The sequence below is a fragment of the Madurella fahalii genome (genome assembly GCF_045866475.1).
Source record: "Madurella fahalii IFM 68171 DNA, scaffold_4, whole genome shotgun sequence".
Classification (NCBI taxonomy): domain Eukaryota; kingdom Fungi; phylum Ascomycota; class Sordariomycetes; order Sordariales; genus Madurella; species Madurella fahalii.
Window position 1 is genome coordinate 1375637 of NW_027263974.1, and position 15406 is coordinate 1391042.

At 55.9% G+C, this 15406-nt stretch overlaps 5 protein-coding genes across 5 annotated transcripts; 3 read left to right on the forward strand and 2 right to left on the reverse strand.

The window, feature by feature from the left end:
- Positions 1-848: 848 nt before the first annotated feature.
- MFIFM68171_07401 (uncharacterized protein) lies at positions 849-3273 on the forward strand (the record flags this gene model as incomplete). The annotated part of the gene is made up of 2 exons (XM_071062821.1): positions 849-1406; positions 1528-3273. The coding sequence occupies 2 exons, from the start codon at positions 849-851 to the stop codon at positions 3271-3273; spliced, it is 2304 nt and encodes a 767-aa protein (XP_070918922.1).
- Positions 3274-3859: 586 nt separating this feature from the next.
- On the forward strand, positions 3860-5170 carry MFIFM68171_07402 (uncharacterized protein; the record flags this gene model as incomplete). Its single annotated transcript, XM_071062822.1, has 1 exon — positions 3860-5170. The coding sequence occupies one exon, from the start codon at positions 3860-3862 to the stop codon at positions 5168-5170; it is 1311 nt and encodes a 436-aa protein (XP_070918923.1).
- Positions 5171-5244: 74 nt separating this feature from the next.
- MFIFM68171_07403 (uncharacterized protein) lies at positions 5245-6882 on the reverse strand (the record flags this gene model as incomplete). Its single annotated transcript, XM_071062823.1, has 3 exons — positions 5245-5373; positions 5441-6630; positions 6693-6882. 3 exons carry the CDS (start codon positions 6880-6882, stop codon positions 5245-5247), a joined length of 1509 nt encoding a protein of 502 aa, XP_070918924.1.
- A 2662-nt stretch (positions 6883-9544) lies between these two features.
- MFIFM68171_07404 (uncharacterized protein) lies at positions 9545-12787 on the forward strand (the record flags this gene model as incomplete). Its single annotated transcript, XM_071062824.1, has 9 exons — positions 9545-9694; positions 9753-9911; positions 9980-10327; positions 10388-10421; positions 10506-10653; positions 10713-11019; positions 11080-11767; positions 11843-12672; positions 12740-12787. The coding sequence occupies 9 exons, from the start codon at positions 9545-9547 to the stop codon at positions 12785-12787; spliced, it is 2712 nt and encodes a 903-aa protein (XP_070918925.1).
- Positions 12788-13115: 328 nt separating this feature from the next.
- MFIFM68171_07405 (uncharacterized protein) lies at positions 13116-14921 on the reverse strand (the record flags this gene model as incomplete). The annotated part of the gene is made up of 6 exons (XM_071062825.1): positions 13116-13481; positions 13578-13735; positions 13852-13980; positions 14060-14460; positions 14513-14842; positions 14899-14921. 6 exons carry the CDS (start codon positions 14919-14921, stop codon positions 13116-13118), a joined length of 1407 nt encoding a protein of 468 aa, XP_070918926.1.
- Positions 14922-15406: the final 485 nt, after the last annotated feature.

Here is a 15406-nt window from a genome sequence, read left to right on the forward strand (position 1 = left end):
CGTTACACCGAGAACGAGGAGTTAAGAGCGCGGCACCGCAGTAGCGTAAACCCACAAAGAGGAGTCCACATCTCAGAATGACCCGGAAAGCAAGCAAGTTGTGAGGATAGTACGGCGGAGTCGTTAAAGTACATATACCGTGCTATCGGAGGACACGATTGGATGGCGGCAGAGGGCAGCTCCACTCACAAAGTAGTCGACGGCTATACACTACCAAGCGTGCGGGGACAGGTTCGGGAGGCCCCGGCCTAGTAGGCAATAACCCCCTTGTCACGGGTCTCTTCACATCGGTGATCGCCATGGCCTCTGTGGCAGCGGTGTAGTCCGGGGCGGGAGAGCCTTGATGCTTGGCGCCTGACATATAATTCCAGGTCTAGTAAACCTGGTAAGTTATTTCTCAACGGGTGGTTCTTTGCATTGCGGAAAACCAAGCGGGTCAAGACTGGTAGAGGCTACGACCAGCCAGTCTAGTAGCATTTTATCACTCCTGCACCGCATGTAGCCGACCTTGAGGCACAGCTGCGAGAGGCTAGCGTGAAAGCTATCGCTAGCTCGCCGACGTTCTCGAAGGTTGCCTAGCCTCAGTGATGCCGGGGCTGCAGAAAATACTCCGAGGTGGGCGTTGGAAAAATGCATGCATTTGTCAGAGCGCCCGAGCGTGGTGTAATTACTGCTCAGTACACTACAGTGCTACTCAGCGGTGGGGCTTAATACGCGATCAGTACAAAACAGACCTATGTACCTTATCAACCTAATGCCCTCAATGGGAACTCTACTAATGATCACCTCGCACTCTTCTTTCTCCGGCTGAGTTTCGTTTCGTCCTTTATCGACTCATAAGACGCAGAATGGAAGAAGGGCGACCATCAGAACCCCGCCGCCGCAGGCGGCCGGCTCTGTCGTGCGTGGACTGCCGCCGGCGCAAAATCAAGTGCGACAGGAACAACCCCTGCGCGCACTGCGTTTCCACCAGTACAACCTGCACCTACACCACTTACAACAGCGAGCCTGTCTCGCAGCAGCAGCTCCCTCTGCCAGCATCCCGGCCTCACTCGACTTCCGACACACCCGGCCCATCGGACCCGCCCACCGCCACCCCCGCCCACTCAGCAATCGCCGCCGGCACCAGTAGGCCAAACCCCGGAGCCGGCCCAGGATACGCCCCGGACAGCCACAGCAGCCGCACGAACGAACCTGACCTCCGAGACATCCTCCACCGCCTCGAAAAGCTCGAGGCGCGCTCTTCCGCCTCGTCCATCCGAGCATCGGCACACGATTCGGATGGCACGAGCATCCCGCCTGCCGACGGCACAGCCCGGCAGCCAGGCATCCAGGACGCGGACCACATCGCGCTCAACAAGACCCGCACGCTGCGGTGGAACCATGTGCTTGGTCATGCCGCTGAGGTACGTCCCCCCTCCCCCCCCCCCCCTCTCCTCCTCTATGCGAATCGCCTTTTTTGTACCTTAGCCACGGCCAGCGGTATCTCGTGCTGACGCCTGCCTGCCTGCCTCCCTATCCACCTAGTTCGAGGCGGTCGGGAACTGCTACATGGAAGCCGTGGGCATGGCCGACACCGGCGCGTTTCGGGACCCCGAGACGAGGCCGCTGGTGGCGCAGATGGGCGCGCTCCTGCTGAGGTGCAAGATGATGGCTAGGCTGCTGAAGGTTGGGCGGCCTGGTAGAGGGCTTAACCCGCTCGGCGTGGCATGGCGGGATGTGCTGCCGCCAATGCCGTCGCGGGAGACGGCTGACGAGGTGGTGGCGCTGTATTTCGGCTCGTTTGAGTCGACCCATCGGATCCTCCACGGCCCGACCTTTTGGGCGGAGTACGTCCGGCTGTGGGACCCGTCTGCGGATGTTGCGATGGAGTTGAGGTTGAAGGTGCTGCTTGTTGTTGCGATTGGGTCGAGTATATCCCGGGATGGTGATACGGCTGGGCTGGAAAGGGGCCTAGTTGAGCAGTGGATTTACGCGGCGCAGATGTGGTTATCGGGACCCCTGGAGAAAGACAGGCTGAGCATTGGGGGGCTGCAGATCCACTGTCTGTTGATGCTTGCGCGGCAGATCTTCTCCATCGGAGGGGATCTGGTGTGGACGAGCATGGGTTTGCTGGTGCACCACGCGATGCAGATGGGCTTCCATCGCGACCCAACACACTTGCCTCCTATGTCTGCGCTGCAAGCGGAAATGCGCAGACGGCTGTGGGCTACCATACTGGAGCTGGTTCTGCAGTCATCTCTTGACACAGCCATGCCGCCGCGCATTTCACTGGATGAGTTTGATACGCTGCCGCCGTCCAACGTCAACGATGACGAGCTTCACGAGGGGATGAGCATGGTCGATTTAGTGGCAGATCCACGGACCGCGTGCACGAGCACCTCGTTACAACTATTGTTAATGGACTCGTTCGCGGTCAGACTGCGCATTCTTAGCTTGTTGAATCGGCTCAACTCGGAGATACCCTACAGCGAGGTCCTGAGTCTAAGCAGCGAGATTACAGACGCGTGCAGCACCGCCAGCGCGTTTGCCCTCCGGCACTCCGGGCTGGTGACCCCCTTTCACAAAAACATGCTCGACTACCTCGTCCGGCGGTTCTTGATACCGCTTCACTGCCCCTTTGCAATCCAGGCGCGCACCACCAATCCGTTGTATCATTACTCGTTGAAGGTGACAATGGAGACTGCACTCGCTATAATCTCTCCTGAGCCGGAGCCAGAGGCTGCGAGCGAGTCCGGCGGATTCAAAAAATTGTTGCTCATTGGCGGCGGGCTGTTCAAGGAGGGGTTTAGATTGGCCATCACCGCCATCAGCATGGAACTGCTGGCGCAGTCGGCGATACAGCGGAGAGAGGGTACATTGAGGATTCATGCCAGGCAGAGAAACGAGCTGAAGCATGTGATGAGGCAGATGATGGACCTGTCGGAGGAAAGGGTGAAAGGGGGCGAGACGAACATCAAGGCCTACATGTTTCTAGGGATGGTGCTTGCGCAGGCAGAGGCTATTGAGATGGGGGTTGAACAAGGAGAGATGGAGAGGGCGATTGCACTAGCGGCGAGAGATACTTTGCTGGTTTGTGTCAAGTTGCTGGAACAGAAGGTTGAGTCTGCAACATTGGGCGAAAATAATCTGCCGGGTTCCGGGGCAGCGTACGATATTGATGTGGATGGAAATGGATGGGCGGCGGGAAGCGAGGCCGTGAATCAAGGGGTATATACCGGTGAGTTGGGATTTGAACTAGACTTCTTCTCACCTGACGGGGGGATGTATTGATCATTATGATGGGAAGTGCATCGAGAACCCAGTGTGGTCTGGTGCTGTGAAGCACTAACCGGGGTACTCTCCTATTCCCGCATAAGACACTAAGCTTTATCCTTCAATACCACAATACTAGGGGTCTCTTACGGCCGTCACCGTTGCAGTACTCCTATTGCCTTTGCCATTCTAAACGGAGGAGACAGAACCATCAGGATCGGCTCTCACTCCGCCCAACGCTCCTTGCAGTCCCCCTTAAGAACCCAGTCGTCCGGAAATCACAAGAGACCAAATGCAAATGATATAGATAGGCAATCTCTCCGCCTGCGTCCGCGTCATTTGTGCGGGTACGCAATCACGGATATTCTGTCAGGGTTGGTTCGGTGAATTCGTTTGGCAACCCCGGCTCTCGGCCGAGAAAAACCGCGAAGCCTGTTAGTCCGGAGATAACAGCACGGCATCACCACCACCATCAGTGGGAAAGACCGAGGTATGACGATTCTATTAAAGTCCTTCGCCCCAAAGCTCCCCCTCGTTTCTTTTCTCAGGTCTGCTAGTACCATCCGTGTACTTCACCACCCTCGTTCCTAGGCCCATAACCCAGATGGCCCCCCTCCGCGCTCTTATTACCGGCGCCGGCATAGCCGGCTCCTCCCTCGCCTTCTGGCTCGCCAAACAAGGCCACCACGTAACCGTCATCGAGCGCCACCCCTCCCTCCGCGCTACCGGCCTGCAGATCGACCTGCGCTCGCACGGCGTCCAAGTGCTTCGCCTCATGGGGCTCGAGGCCGCCTACCAGGCCAAGCGGTGCCACGAGACGGGCCTGCAGTTCGTCGACGCGTCCGGTCGGCGGCGGGCTTACTTCCCCGTCAGCGGAAATAACGGCCCCGGAAGCCAGGGATTCACGACTGACTGGGAGATCATGCGCGGGGATCTGGCGCAGTTGCTCTATGAAGCTGCGCGGAAGCAGGGGGCGGAGTTCGTGTTTGGGCAGAGCGTGACTGCGTTTGAGGAGGCGAAAGGGAAGGTGAAAGTTCACTTTGAGGATGGGAGTGGAGGGGAGTTCGATTTGATGGTAGGGGCGGACGGGCAGTGGTCAAGGATGAGGAGGATGATGTTCAAGTTGCCGCCGAATGCGGATGGCGTGGGCGATGGGGCATTCAATTCGCTGGGCGGGCTGTATGTGGCATATTTCACGGTGCCGCGCCCGGTTCAGGACGGAGAGGAGTACTTGGCAACGCTGTTCGTGGCGCCCGGGAGGAGGGGTATGATGACGCGGCGTCATACCGCGGAGAGGATTCAAGTTTATTTGGGCGGGAGAACGCAGTCTGAGAGAATGCGCAGCGTCCACGCGCTACGCGGGGACGGCGTGCAGAAACAGAAAGAGGCGGTGGCCGAGCTGATGAGGGACACGGGATACCCTCTTGTTGATGAGATCCTCGACACGTTGCTGGCGGATAAGAATTCGGATTTTTATCTGGAACAGCTGGGAGTGGTGAAACTGGATAAGTGGTCGACGGAGAGCAAACTGGTCACCCTTGTGGGCGACGCGGCGTGGGCTCCGTCGGCTAATACAGGGATGGGAACCACGAGCGCCATCGTCGGCGCGTATGTGTTGGCTGGTGAGATTGCAAGACATTGCCAAGGACGTGATGAATCGACGAAAAAGGGGGTGGCGGCCGCTCTTGACGCGTATGAAAGGACCTTCCGTCCATTCGTGGATCGGGTCCAGAAAGGCGTCGACCAGGAGTCAGCCAACATCTGGATGCCAGGGTCGGCGTTGGGGATCTCCATCATGCACCATCTTCTGGGCTGGGCGTCATTTTTCAGGCTGGATGTCTTTGCTAAATACATCATGAAAGACAAGGTGCGGGACTGGGAGCTACCTGTGTACGAGGAGATGCTCAAGCATTGATTGGAATGGATCACGACCAGCCGTGTACATTAGGAATGGATGATTGCTCTCTCCTCCGTTCGTTGCCAAACCCCTCACAGGATTTCCCTCGACTCCCGCTTCGTTATGGTAACATTCATGTTCTCATGCAGAGTAAAGCCCATATGCTTCCAGTCGAAGGGCTTGACCGGGTCTGTCATGGCAAAGTCGAAGCGGAGAAAGAGCTTTGCGGCTGCGGTCAGCACACTGGCAGAGAGCTCAAGAAGGATCTGCAGGCACCATCAGACTCACCTCAAACAGCACCTTTCCCAACTGCAAGTAGGCGATCCTTTTACCCAAGCACTCCCACCGCGTTCCTGTGGCAAAGACCAGTCCTGCCGTCGCCTCCATTTCCTTCAGTTTCTCAGGCTCGGCGTCCAGCCACCGCCACGGGTCAAACACGTCAGCGCTCTCGCCAAACACGTCCTTGTCTCTCAAGACCTCAAACAGTCCTAGCGCAATGTGCGTCCCCGCTGGCACTTTCACTCCGCAAATGACATCGTCCGTGGGCGATATCTTGGCCTGCAGCCCAGAGAGCGGCGGCCACACCCGCATCGATTCCTTGATGCAAGCGTGCAAGAACTTCAGTTTTGCGCACTCGGCGTCCGCAATCACCGGCCGCGTCACGCTCCCCGCAACACTATCAATCTCATCCTGCAGCCGTCGATACGCCGCAGGGCAAGTGGTGAGGAAGAACACGGCAGTCCTCAACGCCGACGCTGTCGTGTCGGTCCCGCCCAGCAAGTGGACCAGCGCCTCGGAGTCGACCTCCTCTCTCGACAACCCGGACTCGACGAGTATCTGCAGCACGTCCATGTTCCTCACCCTCTTCTCCCCGTACCTGACCCTCACCCGCTCGTCAATCACCCCCAGCAGCCGGCCGATCCCGCCCTTGTCCGTCTTCTTGGGCATGAACGGCTTGCACAGCGGCGAGGTCACGAGCCACAGCAGGGGCGGCAGCAGGCCCATCATGGCGCACGGCCTCAGCATGCCCTGCAGCGCGTCGATGGCGCCGTAGAAGTCGTCGTCGGCGTCGAGGTAGCCAAACGGCGCGCCAAACTCGATGGCCGAGATGGCGTCCTGCGTGTAGTACATGAACTTGCGCCCCATGTCGAACGGCCGCAGCCCGCCCCCCTGCGCCGCCGCCCCGCGCGTGCTGAGGTACCTGCGCGTGATGAATTCGATGAGCTTGGTGATCTGCTCGTCGACAACCTGCTCCTGGTTGGTGATGCCCCGCCCCTGGTATGCCGCTAACAGGTGCGTGCGGATGCGCATGTGCTCCTTGTTGTCGGGTATGGTGACGATGCTGTCGCTGCTGGGGTCGAAGCGGAAACCCTTGTACCACGGTGAGCGCTCGTAGCCGGAACGGATGGACCAGATGCGGCGCATCTCAGATGCTGATGACACGACCACCCAGCGGGGGCCGATGCGCGCCACAGGGCCTGACGGTTCGGTGCGGGTGAGTGACAGATGCTACGCTGGGCGGGTTTGGTTGATCACTTACCGTATTTCTTGGAGACGTCTCGCAGGTGTTGGAGGAGCTTGCCGCCGAATTGCCGCCGCGCGAGCCAGAGTTTGCTCCATCCCGCGGCTCGAGGGCCGGGAATGTGCCGGAGGGCGTACCAGTTGCGGATGCGGGTGAACAAGACCCAGAGGATGAGCGTCCCGATGGCTGCGCTGAAGAAGAGGGTCATTGTTCAATTTGTTCACGGTGGCGTTTAAGTAGGTACACTTGACGTGAAGACGAGGAGAGCACCCCGGCTGTGCTTCAGGGAGCGGAGGGTTTGTACCTAAGGTAGTCATTTATATTGCTCTCCTCCTCCTTCCATTTCCCAATCCCGCGTCGATCTTGGTACTATACCCCTACACATAGCAATGCTACGGCCCAAGGAGCCACCTAGGTCACAGACTTGCTTAAAGGTGTGGAAAAACCGCATGTTACTGGATCGGTATTAATACGACTCGCGGGATGCTCTTCTCCGCATTGAGTCTAGCTACTACGGTGGAAACAGGCGTGCGGGAAAAGTGCGCGGGAAAACCCGTCTGTGGCCAAACGCAGGGTTCTTCCACGGTTAGCCATTGGTAAATGCTACAACTGACGAGTGTGGGATACTTCCCTGCATTGACGGTCCCCCGGGGGCGACTAGGTGGTATCAGGACCGTACGTTGTGTTGCCGGGGATAATTATCTTCTGGAGATCGCTGGCCAAGTGATAGCTGGCGCAGCGTGTCAACCAACCAAAGCTCACCAGCTGTCCGAGTCTCTCTCGATCCCTTGTAATAATGATGAACGCGGCACAGCGTAGTATCGAAGCTCTTAGCTTCATGCACCATCAGGGATATGCCGAGGCTCGGAGCATGGTCGGAGTGGGGTAGGACACACAAGTTTTGTGTTCCTGAGCAGGAGGGGAGGACGAGGGGGAATGAACTGGGAACCTGAACCAGCAGGTCGTCATTCTTACGAAACTAAACCCGCAGCAAAGCCTGGAGGTTTAAGTTGCTTGCTAAGGTCGGTGTGACAAACATCTCCTTCGCTTTTTAAGCTCTGGACCTCATCATTGATACGCAGCTGCTGGACTTTCCGAGCTGCGCTTGAATTATCCGAGACACTACCACTGGCTCTCCGCAGGCGATTCATAGAGTCATAACATAGACCCTGGAACAACACTCGTCAACGATATACCATTTCGGGTGGCGGTGCACCGACTACCAAGCAAATCACCATCATGGAACTTGCGCCCAGTTGGCTTCCGAAGCAGGGAAGAAATCATTGTACGTTAACAAGAATAGACAAAGAGATGACGCTGCGCAACGAGTTTGCTTGGCTGGTTTAACATAGGGGCGGCCTAAATAAGCGGTAGTGAGTAGGCATGCTTGCAAGTGTGATCGGAGAGAGTACTTAGTTCATATTCTTGGTTTGGGAGAACTTTCATAACTATATGTTTCGATTCGATCTGTCAGGGTTTCACAGCGTTGAAAGCATGTTTTAGCTCAAGAAAACCATATATGCAAGGAAGATCATCAGTTATAAGACTGAAAGGGTGCGCTCACTTTACCTTAGTCGTTGCAAATATCAATGCAAGGTATCATGTTTTCTAATATGGCAAAGTTGAACTTCAGCCTACGTTCACCACATTGGGATCTCGGGTATGCAATCCTTGGAAATCTCTGTATTGCAATTACCACTGTACTGAGAGTGCAATTCAGGACAATCAGTTTAGTTTTTAATATCCAAGTTACTAGTCGCCACGGACGAAGCTGTTAGGATACCATTAATTACTAAGTAGATGTAATTCCGTTTAGAAATATTTCAACCATGGATAAACATGACAATCGGCAAAGGCCAAACGCAGCCGAAATGGAACTTTGGCTTCAAAGGTCATAACATGTGCAAGAAATACATTATCTTACGAGTTATGTCCGCTCACAGTTCAGTGCTGTGACATATCCCATTCACCCGATGATACGTACGCATAATTACACTTAAACCCCTGCATTTCTTCCAGTTATGCATGTCCCTATTGTGTTATAGTCGGGTCGGTGGCAAATCGTGTGGATATTGTAGCATATCGCCCTCTTTGAGTTCTTTTCCGTACGCTTCTAACCGCATATCGCGCTTTTTAAAGGTAAATTGACTAAGTCTTAGTCCGCGACGGGCCACAGATCCTTAGATATTACAACGCTTTCACGGTATTGACGCTCAAGACTTCGGACGGGAGTTATCCTCCTACGGACCTCCTTCAGACGGGAATTTAACCCGGAGCATAGTCTAGACGGAAGTCATAAATCGACGGAGTTCACTTCAGACAGGAATAGTAATCGTGTGCGTCTGGCTCAAGAACCACGAGGCGGGTACTTCCCCTGTGTTTATCGACGCGGGCGATGTGAGAACTAACAAGTATGGGACCCTGTCATTGTCGCCTGGAGTGGGAAGTTTTACGCTGTATTCAACCTGAACCAGTACATTGCGCAACACAAAGGTTCGCATCATCAGCACCCGGCAGCTAAGGCACCAGCACACACCATCCCTTGCCAGGCAGTGCTTTGATCCGCCGCCGGCCCCTTACTCCGGCTCCGGAACCTTCCACCAAGTGAAAATTCCGCATCGCATCGTCGACCCTTTTGCGGAACCGCGTGATGCGGCCAATAGGGCGAGAGAAAAGTCGGTCCGCCGCCGTTCTGCACCCCTCGTACCGGCAGCATTGTCTTTTGCACTTCCTTCACTTCTTCTTTCCTTTCCTTCCCTCTTCCTGCTCCCAATTCCACCTCGCAGTCCCCTCTTTCGCTGTCCACTCCCATTTTTGCTTTTCGCCGGTAGGTTTCAAGAAAACACTCGCAGAAGCGGTATGTTGACATGATGGAGGCCAAGATGAACGTTGAAGACGGGGACGACCGCGCTGGCAACGTCGGTATCGGCGTTGCCGGTATAGTATTCTCTATGAAGAAAATGCAGATCGCACCCGGGGTTGAGGCTACTGAGCAGGGCGGCGACAGTGACGCCAGCCCGGTATAATATTCTGTTCCCATGACATTCGCTAAGAAGCGGCGGCTAATCAAGCTTATAGCGCGTCACGTTGAAGGGCCTCGCGGAGTTCATTATCTCTGAGGTGTTTCACGTCGATAAACTGTGGGAAGGACAACGAGAGATCATCTTGAAGGTCCTCAAGGGCAGGGACGTCCTGCTTGCCTGGCCTGGCGGCAGCGGAAAGTCGTTATGTTACCAGGTGAGTTATGCCCTCTGGGCATACATGCGTGTCTTAGATTTCTGCCACTGATTTGATATTTTAAGCAGATTCCCGCCATCGCCTTTGGGGAATTTGGTAAAGAGGCGGGCGTTCAGAGCGACGAAGACTCTGGTATCACTCTCGTCGTGTCGCCTTTTACAACAAATATCAGAGACGAGGTGTTCGAACTGCAACGGCGCAGCATTCCAGCCCGGAGTGTGGATGCAGCAACTGAATATCGGGAGCAGCTGGAAACTTACAGATTGATGATCAATGGCTGCGTCTCGCTTATCTATTGCACGGCCGAGATGCTCAAAAGCACCCGTTTCCGCGATGCTTTGGCCAAGGTCCCAGGAGGAATCCGCCAATTGGTGCTTGAGGAGGCGCACCGTCTGGCTGAGGAATGTCGTGGCTTTGTCGGATTCGTTTCCGGGCTCGATGATTCAAAGCTAACTGAACGTCGCTGGCCCTAACAGTCGAGCGTTTCCTTCCAGCCAGACTATTTTAACGGTAAGTATCCAAACCCGCTCCCCTGCTCCCATGCTCCCCTGTTCCCCTCCTTACCCGCTCACCCATCATCTGACAAACTACCAGCCGTCCACCGACTCTCTCGCCGCAACAATGCCAAGAACGTCACGCTCGTGACGGCTACGGGCACGCCAGATGTCGTTCAAGAGCTGAGCGGCAAGTTCGGGGCCATTGACCCCGACTGCATTTTCATCAGATCTCCGTACCGACCGAGGTAAACACAGGCTATAACCCACTCCGATTGTCTGTTTCTGACAGTGCTAATACTCACAGTGTCGGCATACTCGCGAGGACTGTCCATCTTTGTCGTGGTCAAGACGCGAGACGTGAACTGAGGATTCTGCTTTCCGAGGACGACATCATCGATAGTGTCAGGTGGTGCCACTTGCTCACATTCCTCAAAGAGAACCCGTTTCCGACCATCATCTACACCGCCCTTCCGTCGCAGGCGGAGGTGTTGGCTCAACGTCTTTCAACACACGGCGACCAAGACAAGCTGTGTCCGGCGTACCACGAATACCACTCATTGGCATTGAGGCAGAAAATACACGATGGATTTGCGGCCTGCTTGATCAATTTTGTAAGTGCCAGTCTTTTGGTCCCGGCTCACATACCTCCCATCCTTATTCTCTCAAACCAGGTATGCGCCACCGTCACGAGCGACTTTGCGCCAGAACGGGAAGACGTCTACAACATCGTCCACTGGGACCTTCCGCTGTCCGTTGAGGATTATGTTCACCAAATCAACCGCGCTGCCAGAGTCGGTGGCAACCCCCGCTGCCTTGTATTCCTCACCCCGTCAGCTTATTACCTCCGCGACTATTTCTGCCGCGCCGTCGTACCCTCGTTGGACAGCCTCTACAGTCTCATCACGCATATCATGGAGGGCGGGCGGAATCTGGCCGCCATACAGACAGCCCTCCTAGGCGCCGACTACCGTATCGTTCATTACAACACCACGGAGCTTTCTAGGGACTTCAACATCCATCCGAAAACGCTCGCCTTGATCTTTCACCTCCTCGAGCACGAACATTCCGTTTTGAAGGCCCTGAATTCTGTGCCCGCTCTCACCATCTTCAGCCTTACTTCTGACGGAAACAACATAGGCGACGCTTTCCCTTGCGCGTATGATGGCGCTGTCACGCCGGAGGGTCAGGCTCTTTCGGCTTGTGCTCAGCGTACGACAATGGGCAACGAAGACAATGGCAACAGCAGTTGTGAGGATGGAGATGACAATGCCCATGAAACCAGCAAGAACAATCGCGACGTCAGCAGCGCCGCAAAAACTAAAGTCAAGCACAGGCACAAGGGCAAATGCAAGCACAAGGGTAAGGGTAAAGGTAAGAAGAGCAAAGGCAAGGGCAAATCCAAGGCTAAACCCAGACCCATACCTAAACCCCAAGCCACCAGCCACGACAACAGTTCCGACGAGGCCAGCGACCACAGCAGCGACAGCGACAGCGATGGCGACGTCCCCAATCCGGACACCGACCCCGGCCCCTCAAAGCCGACACGAACCATGCATCTCACCCTCGACCTCGCGGAAGCCCTCAAACGAGCCCGCTACCACCACGCCCGTGCCTTCGCCTCCACCGCCCAGCAACCGGGGCAGGGCAGAACCCGCTCCATCAACCACGACTGGGCCCCGGAGCTGCTCCGCAAGATCGACGCCGTCTGCGCAGCCTCGGGCACCGAACCGCCGCTCGACGTCGCCGTCGACGAGAACTGGGGCCGGGAGGAAACCAGGAGCTTCCAGCTCCCGCGCTGGCGCCACCAGTTCCCGCTGGGAGGCGGCGCGGGCCTCGCAGCCCGCATCCGGTCAGTCGCCGACGCCATCCACGCCCGCCTCGCCCACCGCAAGCGGCGCATGCACAGGGCGTACACGGAGCTGCTCGCGGTGTTTGTCAACGGCATCGCCGAGGGGCGGTGTTTCCACGCCGGCCTGGACAGGCTGGTTGGTGGTGGTCGCGCCATGGATGCCGTGCTGTCCGAGGACGGGTGCGGGCGCTGTGATGTGTGCTGTGAAGAGCTGCTGCTGAAGACGGCGACGGGGAGGTGCGTGGAGAGGAAGAGGCTGGATCCGGCGATGGTGAGGGGGGTTTTGAAGATTGTGCCGGAACGGTATAAGACAGATCCGTTGGCTATGGCGAGGGCGGTGTATGAGATGAAGATGCCGCAGGTTGGGGTTGAGCTGGATGAAGTGGAGGGGATTTTGATGGAGTATGATTTTGATGTCAGTAACTTACACGCCTGCCGGTGATGGGTCGGGAAGATTGGTTGGTGCTGATGCGACGGATTAGGCGCTGCTGAGCGAGTTCACCAAGGCTTGCCGCGATAGCGAGCCCTGACGACACTCCGGTATGGAGGAGGGAAAGGGGGGGGGGATGACTTGGTTTTGGCAGGTTCATTGTCAAGGCCGGATTTACGGCAACTGATGACGGCTATAGGGAGCGTGCCAGACACCAAAACGATTGTAACTTATGTTATAACTTCGGGATTAGCGAGTCTCGCTTCTTTCGAGATACATATAGGGAATCTTCGGTATGAGCAGCGCAAGGGTGTTGTGTGACCACTTATGATGTGGAATATGAGTGGGTTGATATGTAACAGAAGGACAGATTAGAGTTATCCCAGCTCCCCTTCCCACATCTCCACCACCTTATCTCCCACAGCCACTTAATTCTCTTCATCCACATATACCGCCTCATGCCCAACAGTCGGCCCAACCCAGTCCCTCTTTCCACTAAAAATCCACCTCGGACTATTACTGTTGAACCCGCCGCACTGGTCCGTCGTGATACACACATTCCTCCCACAGCACGTCCCCACCGCGCAGACACTCCCAAGCGGGCAGCTGGCACTCGTAGCGCAGTCCGCAAGCCCAGAGCAAGGCGTGGTGCCGTCGACGCAGAACCCTTCCCCGCCTGTCACCGGCGCGCACACGCACGATCCCCCCGGCCCACACGGCCCGAATGTGGAGCACGTTTGTCCGGTGCACGAGTTGAACGAGCAGGCGCCGTTGGTGCAGCCGCGGGAGGGGCACTGGTTGTGTTAGTCTATTTATTAAAATAGAAATGGGGATTCGGTGGTGAGATAGTGAGAATGCTAGGGGGAGTAATGGGGGCATTTCTGGGTTACCTGGAAGTTGCACGCGCCGCAATTATCAGGGTCCGTCTTGGTGTCGACACACTGATCACCACACGCCGTTAAGTTGGTGTCGTCGCAGACGCACTCACAGTATCGTTGCACCGCGCCCGTGTAGACTTCGGCTCCGGCGGGGCCCGACACTTTAGAATCTAAGGGAGATGTTAGCCCCTCAATTCCTTTATTAGGGAAACCTTCTCCTCTGTAAGTTGCCCCCAGAGGCAGTCATGCAAAGTGGAGGCTGTGAACAACCTGGCAGTACACGTACGGTAGAAGCGGGCGATATTGTTGCAGGCGGCAAGGATGCGTGAGCCGGCATCATGTTCGCGTGCGCAAATAGCTAGCATTCGATTGAGAAACTCGGTGTTACAGCTCGCCATGGTTTCGGAGCAAATTGCTGGGAGCAGGGTGAGTGAACGAGTCAAACATGTAACAGCGTAGGAATAATGGACACGTGGGTTGGAGTAGGTTCTTACACCAGCAGACATCGTGGAAATTGCAGGCCTCTTCAAACTCGAGATTGGGCACAAAATAACCCCTCCAGTCAGCTGGACCGCAGCCATTCGAGGTCAAGGGCACAGGCGGATCCCTGGTTGTGGCATGCTGTACGGGCGAGGGGCACTTAGACCCGGGCGGTGTGACAACCTTTTTAGGAGTGACAAAGAAGCCCTCAGGCACAGGGATGTCGCGGACCTTGCGTAGCTTGCGGGTTGGAAATGCAGTTGCGACAGTGATGTCGCCGTTGTCTCGGACAGTGAACTGGAACTCGACATTGCCAATGATGCCCGCCGTGGTAAGGCCATTGCATCGGACGGACCAGATTGATGTCATGTACTCGCCGCCTGACGGCTCTGAGATATAAGTTTGGCCGTTGGAGCTGCGCGAATTAGGATATAGTGAAGGAAAACTGAGAGCTTGGATGCGCTTACCTGGTACCCACGAATCTAACCTCACCCGATTTGAAGACGGCTAAGTACAAGGGGCTTGCTCCGGGGATGACGATGTCATAGACACCATCTGGTGCAGCTGGGGGGTGCGAGTAAACAAACTGGGGGATCACAGCATCAGGGTCCGTGGCCTCTACTGCTTTTCCGTCTTGGTTGACGATTGATAAGCCGTTGGGAGTGAGAAGCCCAAATTCACCACCGTTGACAGGATCAAAGTCGCAGTTGGCGTATGACGCTGGAAGGGTGGGCTGGTAGCCCAGGCCAGTGTAGGTAGTAGAAGGAGTGGCTGTGTCGGAAGTGACGGTAACAGTTCTGGTCTAATTACTTGGTCAGACTGGTTGTAAATGCTCGGAGGCACACGTACATACCTCGTCCGCGGCCGTGACGACATGGCTTGAGATACCGTAGCAGGAACAAGCGCTGATGTAACGCGAGCTACCTTCGCAAGCAGACGCGTAGGATGGCACAGTCTTGGGGCTCTCAGTAGGAACTTCCTCCGCCGTGATGGTGCTAGAATAGTTTAGATCTTTTGAACACCCATGATCGGTAGGCTTTCTTACACAGTGGTTCCATAAGAAGTCGTCACCACATAGCTAGAGCAGTCTGACTTTGCTTGCGATGTAAACACAGGGCCTTGATGGGTGCCTGTCACAGCACGAGCACAGTTGTCCGCATGGCACTTGAGAGGGTCATCGGTTGCGGAAACAGTACCGATTCCCAGAAGGGTATACGAAATTAAGACGATTGACAGAGACTTCATCGTCAACACTACGCGATGGTTTTCGATCTGGTCGAAAGATAAGGTTGGCAAGACCAAAGTTTCAATGACCAGGAGCCGACACACTACCTTAAATACTTTATACTTACACCGCTCAC